Source organism: Cucurbita pepo, chromosome 6, assembly GCF_057944985.1.
Source record: "Cucurbita pepo subsp. pepo isolate OVF chromosome 6, ASM5794498v1, whole genome shotgun sequence".
Taxonomy (NCBI): domain Eukaryota; kingdom Viridiplantae; phylum Streptophyta; class Magnoliopsida; order Cucurbitales; family Cucurbitaceae; genus Cucurbita; species Cucurbita pepo.
In genome coordinates this window covers 10,659,692-10,668,674 of record NC_141803.1, presented here as the reverse complement: position 1 = coordinate 10,668,674, position 8,983 = coordinate 10,659,692, and the positions used below count along the sequence as shown (strand labels likewise).

The 8,983-nt window shown below is 36.5% G+C and overlaps 1 protein-coding gene across 1 annotated transcript; it reads right to left on the bottom strand.

The window, feature by feature from the left end:
* Nucleotides 1-575: 575 nt before the first annotated feature.
* LOC147792302 (uncharacterized) lies at nucleotides 576-5,200 on the bottom strand. Its single transcript, XM_087125017.1, has 3 exons — nucleotides 5,108-5,200; nucleotides 947-1,170; nucleotides 576-854 (listed from the first exon to the last, which is right to left on the bottom strand). The coding sequence occupies exons 1-3, from the start codon at nucleotides 5,195-5,197 to the stop codon at nucleotides 590-592; spliced, it is 579 nt and encodes a 192-aa protein (XP_086981143.1). The 5' UTR covers nucleotides 5,198-5,200; the 3' UTR covers nucleotides 576-589.
* Nucleotides 5,201-8,983: the final 3,783 nt, after the last annotated feature.

Genomic DNA, 8,983 nt, shown 5'->3' with positions numbered 1-8,983 from the left:
TCCTAGTCGTGTCGTTTCCTAAACGTATCGTAGTCATATCGTTTCATAAACATATCCCAGTCATATCATTTCATAAAGATATCTTAGTCATATCGTTTCATGCACACACCATAGTCACATTGTTCCGTAAACATTTCACACATGTCAAGCATATATCACGTATAGAACCACGAGACACATGTCATGATACAAACATCAACTTTTAACCAAACCGTTAGTAAGGTCACTTACTTGGTTTGCATTAGCAGGTGTTCTCCTTACACTCGAGTACAATTGACTATGTGAATTTTATTTCCCGACCTTAAGGTAAGTGCTACATATTAATTTATGCCATATTACTCGGTTCAAAACTACAAAATAATTTTTTTTTTTACAATTATTATAGGTTACCACTACTTTAAAAGAGTTGAGTTTGACTTATGTCGAGGTTGAAAATGAAAAATGTTGTCATACGTTAATCAAAAGTGAAAATAAAACCTCATACAATTATGCTATAATTTTACTTATGAACATTCCTTGGAATATCATATTCACAAGTAAGTCCTTACTTAATAGTCAATCATTATTATTCTACCCAAAGAAAGAAATTTCATGCGTTGTTCTTACGAGCCTCAACACTGTCTCTGTTTTCCTCTATTTCATCAAAGTAGTCCTCTCGAGCATTTCCAGCCAACATTAAGGCAGCCAACCAGAAGAGGGATGAATCAAGGGATAGAAATGCACCCCCACCCAAAAGACCAGTCATAGCGATCTGGCATGCTGTCTCAAGATTGTGATGAACGTTGCGAGTCAAGTGAATTTGCTCGGCGATTGTAGGCCATACGAGCAAAGTTATAGCCAATCCAATTGTGAACCTGCAAACACAGAGTAAAGGATGATAACGTTTCGAAATCACTTTTTAGGTAACAGTTAAGAGTAAAGGATGTGATTTGGAAAGAGAAGTTACAAGGCAATGTTGAAGAAAATAGAGAAACTGGTGCTCTTAAAAAAGGCACCTCGAGGAACGGATTTTCGTTGGTAAGGATAGAACAAAGAGAACAAAGAGAAGTATCCTGCAATTGAAGAAGCAAGAAGAAACGCAAGGGAAAGATATCCGAGGGCCACAGTTGGGTCCACTGGATATTGATAGATCACAGTGCCTTTGCTTGGGATGGGAGTTCCAGATGCAAGCTGCCCATAAGCAATCACAACAAGAAAGGACAGTGACCATCAATGAGGGAGCTTGGAAAATTATATGTTATTACATTGGTTGGGAGGTTCTCATCTTGTTGTGATTGTTTCAAATGCACAAATATCTACACAATAAGAATCAAACAATTTGTGTTAGTGAAAAAGTGAGTAATTGAAGGGTTGATAAGAAGATTGTAGTATGAAGAGCAAGAATGCTCTCTATATAGAGAGAATATAAAAAGATATTTAGAAAATCTACTTCAAAATCTTCTGAAAATTGGGTAACAAACATGTAAACAAATCAAAAACTAAATCAAATCAAAACTAAATCAACTCCTAGCACGTGATCTTTAACACTCCTCCTTGTTTAGATGTTGTGAACTCCAAGCTTTTTCCTGAACACCCATCTTACTCCAATTATCTTTCTGTTTAAAGGTCGATCAACCAACTCCCTGGTTTTGTTTTTCTCGATCACTGAAAGCTTCTCCTCTGACAGGTGCATCATCAACCAAAGCATCTTGTCCTTCATCTTCAGACTCTTCTTGTCGTTCATCTTCATGCTAATTTAGTCGTTCATCTTTAGACTCTTCTAACATGCTATAAAATATTAAATTGTTTGGTGCATTAGAAATCTGATTCATCTTCGTCAGTTCTTCCAAATTTCATTGCTCATTTGTAACAAACTAATCATCTTGGCTCACAATAACACGAATAGTGTGTGGTTGAAAAACTCTGTAAGCTTTGGATATAGTGTTATACCCAACAAAGATGCCAGCTTCTGCCTTTTTGTCAAGCTTATCACACTTGACCTGTGGAATGTAAGTTAAGCAAAGACACCCAAATACTCTAAGGAACATTAAAGAAGGTTTGTAACCATACCAAACTTCAAATGGTGTCAGGTCATTCACAACTTTTGTTGAAATTCCATTTTGCAAGCACACAACAGTGTTTGCTGCTTTTCCCTAAAAACGTTTTGGAAGATCCTTCTCATGAAGCATGCATCTCGTCATCTCCATTATGAATTATATGAATCCAACAACTGATCACGTGCATGTACCCGAAGTACCGATTACAAGAAGCAAGGTTAAGAAGATTCAAGAGGCCTATATATTGCATCTTCAAAAGCTAGCTAGTGTACCGGTTGAAACAAAGACTTTTGAGCCCAAAAATCTTTATAGCATTAGCATATCAAATCAAGAAGATAATGAAGTGGCGATATTGGAAAGTAATTAGAAGACTTGCGTTTGGTAGTTGAATTACCAATTAAGGAAATTATTAATGCCTTATTTGCTTCATTTTATATTTAATAGCATCTATTAATAGTTTGTATGAATTGCCTTATATTCTTCAATTTGTATTTAATAGCATTTATTAGCATTTATTTTATTAGCACTTATTAGTGGTTGGTGACTGAACTTTATTTTGTTAGGGTTATCTTCTTGGCCTATTTAAAGGCATGTAATATTCATGTTTGGGGGATTTTGTTGAATACAGAAAAAACCTTTGTGTTTTCTTGATACCCTTTTGGTGTTATTCTTTTTCAAACCTTGCTTTAGGTTTGATGTTTAAACCGATTCATTGAATTAGTTTTGATCAAGCTAATTCTGGAGTGAATTGTCTTGGTCTAAGAGTGACCATCATAGATTCCAAGTTCGATCTAAGAGTCATTCATCTTCTAACCAGCTCTTGGTTGGAATCAATCCGTTAAGTTAGCTTTCTCTGTGAGCGTTTTGCAAGGATTCTAGAAGGACCTCTAGCTTTGCAAATTCCAGCATTGTAGGCGCTTATCAATGAATCTATTCTCCTTTCACTGACGCCATTCTGTTGAGAAGTGTGTGGTTCTGTCAATTGATGTTCAATTCCAACCCTTCACAAAACCTGTTAAAAGTTTCCGAAGTGTACTCCTTCCATTAATTGACCTTACATTTTGAATCAAGCATGCACTTTCATTCTCAACTCTGGCTTTGAACTTCCAACACATTCTTGTTAGATCATCAATAAAAATAATGTAATAAAGATTACCATTTAATGATGGTGTTCACTGAGGACCACAAAGATCAGTATGAATCAGCTGCAGTTTTTTCGAGGCTCTCCATGCCTGTTTAGGATAGGGTTGCCTATGTTGCTTCCCAAAATTACAAGCATGGCAAAGAGGCATGTCATCATCAATGTCAGCGAGTCCTTCTACCAGCTTCTTTCACTGCATCTGAAGCAAACCTCGATGATGAAAGTGCCCAAGTCTTTTGTGACAAATCTCAGTGGCACTAGCTCTTGATATGATGGCCGTCAGATTTACAGTAAAGCTTTTTCCTCTCATTTTGACATTGAACAAGTCATTTCCGCTAGCATCTCCGATCCAAGAACTGCTTATTCTCAAACAACACTTTATAGTCTTTATCAAGTAACTGACCAACACTTAAGAGATTTTGATCAATTTTAGGTATAAATAAAACATATGGAATAAATTTTGTACCTTCATAGCTTGTTATAGCTACTGTGCTTTTTCCCTTGACTTCTAAGTGTTCACCATTGCCAATCATCACTCTCTTGACTTCAGTGTCTCTTAATTCCTCAAAAAACTTCTTGTCATATGTCATATGACATATGATTTGTGCACCCACTATCAATCAACCAGTTCTCGCTTGATTCTTTGCCTGAGAAACAAGTTACCACAAACAATTGATCTTCTTCTTCTTGATTAGCTACCTATGCATCTATTTCTTTCACCTGATCTTTGGCGTTGCAGATCACAGCTTCATATCCAAGTTGATTGCATTTGGAGCATTTGGCGTCAGATTTTCTCTAACACTTGTATGGTGGATGACCTTTCTTCTCACTATGGCGGCAAGGTGGATATAATTTTTTTGAAACCTCCTCCTTTTGTCTTCTAATAATTGGCAGATGAATCTCCATTCGTCGATTGGTTTTTGAAAATTTTCTTATTTTTATACCTGTTGTTGTCTTGATGCTTGATAGGTAAGGCATCTTCAATCACCCCTTCTTGCCTCATAGACCTCCTTTGCTCTTGTGCTTGTAAAGCATTCAAGAGCTCTGTAAGAGAAATCTTTGATAGGTTTTGGTGTTCTCCAGAGTAGTAATGGTGGCTTCAAATTTCTCTGGAACAGTGACCAACAGCTTTTCAACGATCCAGGAATCATTTATCATAGAACCAAACAATCTCACATTGTTGACAATGCTGAGAAATCTGTCAGAGTACGCTTTCACTGACTCAGACTCCTTCATCTTCTGCAGCTCGAAATCCCTAATCAAATTTAGGACCTTCATTCCACGAATCCTCTCATCTCCTTCATATTCAGCCTTGAAGATAATCCCAAATTTCCTTTGCTGTTTTGAGAGACATTATTCGCATGAGATCATTTGAGATACTGCTGCAAATAGGCAAGCTTTTGTCTTTGATTGTTTTTGTCGTCTTTTTCTTCTGTGCTTTGATTTGTTCTACAGTAAGATTTGCTGGAAGTGAAGGGACCTCGTAATCCTCTTCTATTGCGTCTCAGAGATCCAAAGCCTCCAAATAAGTCTCCATACGAACTGCCCACATTTGATAACTATCTCCATCGAAGACTGATGGTGCAATAACTGAAAAACTAGATTCACCTTCCATTTTGATCTCACAGATCCCTTAAGAAGATAGCTTTGATACCAATTGTTAGTGAAAAAGTAAGTAATCTAATGGTTGACAAGAACATTGTATTATGAAGAACAAGAATGCTCTATATATGAAGAGAATACAAAAAGATATTTAGAAAATCTACCTACAAATCTACAGAAAATCGGGTAACAAACAAGTAAACAAATAAAAAACTAAATCAAATCAAAACTAAATCAACCCCTAACTATAAGGAGATTTAATCAGATACTAACTGACATCAATCTAAGCAAATACGTGATCTTTAACAATTTATGAACATAAGCTTACCTTCTTGTTCTCAGCTACGACTCCAAATATAAAGGATTTCACACCTAAAGTTGCGACAGTAAGAGACATTATCTTGACAGACACGACCATTGATCCGAAGATAAATGTTACAAAAGAATTTTCAGAAAAATGGGCAAGAGAACGGGAAGACTATGGAATGAGATTAGTGAATGCTTGACATTTATAGTGGTCAGTATCGTCCAATGCATATCCTGAAATCATGAATTAGGAATTAAAATATGGAAATAAACACATTTTCTTTTGATTTTTTTTTTTTTATTTTTATTGGAATTATATGAACAAATTACCAATCTGGGTGTAAATCAGTTATGCATGCTCTTATTGCCAAAAAGAAAATTGGCTTCATTGATGGCACTATTGAAGAATCGTCTCAAAATGCAAATTCAACCAAATTTGAACACTGAAATCAGTTCAACAGTATGATAATATCTTAGTTAACTCATTCAGTTGAAGTAGATATCGCTGATGGAATTATTCACGCCAAGATAGCTCATCAAGTGTGGGTTGATCTTCACGATCAATTCTCACAAAAGAATGCTCCAGCAATTTTTCAGATACAAAAGTCGATAATAATGATGTCACAGGGAACCATGGCACTGTCAGCATACTTCACCAAGCTCAAAGCACTCTGGGATGAATTGGAAGCGTACCGCATGTTGAACACAACTCTCTGTGGGAAACACTCGCACTCTTTATTAAGACCAATCGAGAAGAGAATACAAGACACTTTGTAGAATACTACTTTATAATGTTTGGGATTTCTTGGGATGAAACACTAGGTAGGGTTGAGGGGTATTTATACTATACCCTACGCAATCTAGACCTAACAAATGTAAATATTTTTCCTAAAATATCGAGATCGCTTTCGTGAAACATCTAGTATATTTCCTAAAATCTCTACTAAAATAAATATATAATGGGCTCGTACAATTATTGGGCTTGACTCTATTGGGCTAGTGATAATATTTTAACACTTCCCCTGAGCACTAGTCCTCAATCGCCGCACCATGTTAAGCTGACAGAGAAAACTCTCATGTTTGCCCGTATTCGACTCTTTTGTAAACAAGTCTGCCACTTGGTCATCTGTCTTGATCTGCTACATCTCGATTTCTTCCTTTAGGACCTTCTCTCTAATGAAATGGTACTGCACCTCCACATGCTTTGTTCTACCAATTTTCTACTAGATGAATCGCAGATTGGTTGTCGCAAAGAAGTGATATTGGATACTCAATTTTCTGGTGCAAATCTTCCATTAAGAGTTTCAACCATGTACTTTCCTGAGCTGCTCCAGCCGCTACTCTATACTTTGCTTCTATAGTTGATAATGATACTGTTGGTTGTCTCTTGCTACACCAAGAAATTGTTCCTGAACCAAACTTGAACACATACCTAGTGGTTGACCTCCGAGTATCGTGGTCTTCTGCATAGTCAGCATCACAGTATCCAACTAGCTTGCAGTCTTTGCTTCTTTTGTACAAAAGACCATAGTCGATTGTACCTTTGACATATCTCAAGATACGTCGAATTGCATCCAAATGAGGCTTATTTGGACTTTGCATGTACCGACTCATAACCCCAACTGCATAAGAAATATCAAGCCGAGTTAAAGTTAGGTAGAGTGCATTTTAAGCACTCTACATAGAACACCATTTTAACTACTGTTTATCTTATAAATAGAACACCATCACCGTTGTTATCTAACAAGACACCCTTTGAAGCACTCTACAAACGACCACCTACATTTCACCATCTTAAAGTTTTTGGTTGTATGTTATGAAATTGTAGTACACCCTAAGCAAAAATTTGAACCTCGGGCAATTTCTTGTGTTTTCATAGGATATCCTTGTGGTCATAAAGGTTACAAGTTGTATGACAAGCAATCTTAAAATAAAAACTTTATCAGTCGTGATGTTAAATTTTGGGACGATGATTTTCCTTTTTCATTAGCTTCACAAACTTTGACATTAGCTTCACAAACTTTGACATTAGCTCCTTCAACTCCCATTTTACCACTTCATGATTCATCCTACTCAAACATCCATTCTAGTCCTCCCCCACCTTCTATTCCTTCACTACTATATCGTTGACCCTCTGCCTTCTATTCCTTCTCCAGATTCACCCACTAATTCTAATCTTATCCCACTGATACATCAATTCCACTCTGACGTTCTACGCGTACCAAATAGCCTCCAGCTTGTTATAATGATAATAAGATGTCTTCTGGAGACAATCATTTAACCTCTAGCTCAAGTCCCTACACAGGCACCAGGTACCCCCTTCATAATTACCTTTCATTCTCCCATTTTTCACATACTCAACGTGCTTTTCTAGCTCTTATTACAGCCTAGACAGAACCTAAAACCTATAATGAGGCAGTTGGTGACCCATTACGGCAGCAGGCTATGAATGATGAAATTACAGCTTTGGAACGTAATCATACTTGGTCTCTCGTTCCTCTACCACCTGGCCATAAAGCTATTTGCTATCATTGGGTGTACAAGATTAAACACAACTTTGATAGTTCTACTGAACGTTATAAAGCTCGACTAGTAGCAAAGGGACACACTCAAGTTGAAGGTGTTGATTACAAAGAGACGTTTTCTCCTACAGCGAAACTTACTACACCTCGTTGCTTACTCACTATTGCTGCTGCTCAAAAATGGTTTACTCATCAGTTGAATGTTCAAAAAGCCTTTCTCCATGGTAACCTAGACGATATGTTTTTACCACCAGGTATTCGCCGACAGGGGGGGAATATAGTATGTCGGCTCCATAAATCTCTTTATGGTTTAAAAATGGCTTCTTGCAATTGGTTTTCCATATTCTCTACCACTACACAAAATGTAGGGTACACGCAGTCCAAAGCAGATTACTCTTTATTTATTAAGAGTAAAGGTACTTCTTTCACTACAACTCTTATCTATGTTGATGATATTCTGTTGACAAGCAATGATCTCAAAGAAATTCAACATCTCAATACTAGTTTACTCGAGAAATTCCTTATCAAAGATTTAGGGAATTTGAAATATTTTCTAGGCATTGAATTTTCTAGGTCTAGAAAAAAAAAATTTATCTCTCAAAGGAAGGATGCTCTAGACATTTTTCAAGACACATGTCTTACAAGAGCACGTCCAGAAAGATTTCCTATGGAGCAAAATCTGAAACTTTATCTAACAGAAGGAGAGAAGTTGAATGATCCAAGTAAATACAGACAGTTGATTGACAGATTAATATATTTATCAATTACTAGGCCTGACATAGTGTACTAAGTTTGTATGCTTAGTCAATTTATGCATGAACCAAGAAAACTACATTGGGAGGCAGCTCTTTAAGTTATGAGATACATCAAAGGTACTCCTGGTCAAGAACTTCTACTACCATATGAAAACAACTTAAGATTACAAGCATATTGCGATTCAGACTGGGGTGGTTGTCGAACTTCTAGACAGTCAATTTATGGGTTCTGCATTTTCCTTGGAAATTCAATTATTCCTTTGAAGTCTAAAAAACAAATCAATGTGTCCAGATCATCAGCATAAGCCGAGTATCGAGCTATGGCAAATACTTGTTTAGAGTTAACTTAGTTAAGATACATTCTTCAAGACTTGAAAGTTCCACTGCCGAACAAGTATTATTGTATTGTGATAATCAAGAAGAAATACACATAGCAACCAATCTAGTTTTTCACGAACGTACGAAACACATAGAATAGATTGTCATATAGTTCGAGAAAAATTACAAGCTGAAATCATCAAACCATTTTATGTTTCAACTAAAATGCAATTGGAAGATATTTTCACTAAAACTTTGGGAAGACGTCAATTTGATTTTTTGAAAGACAAGTTGGGTGTGATT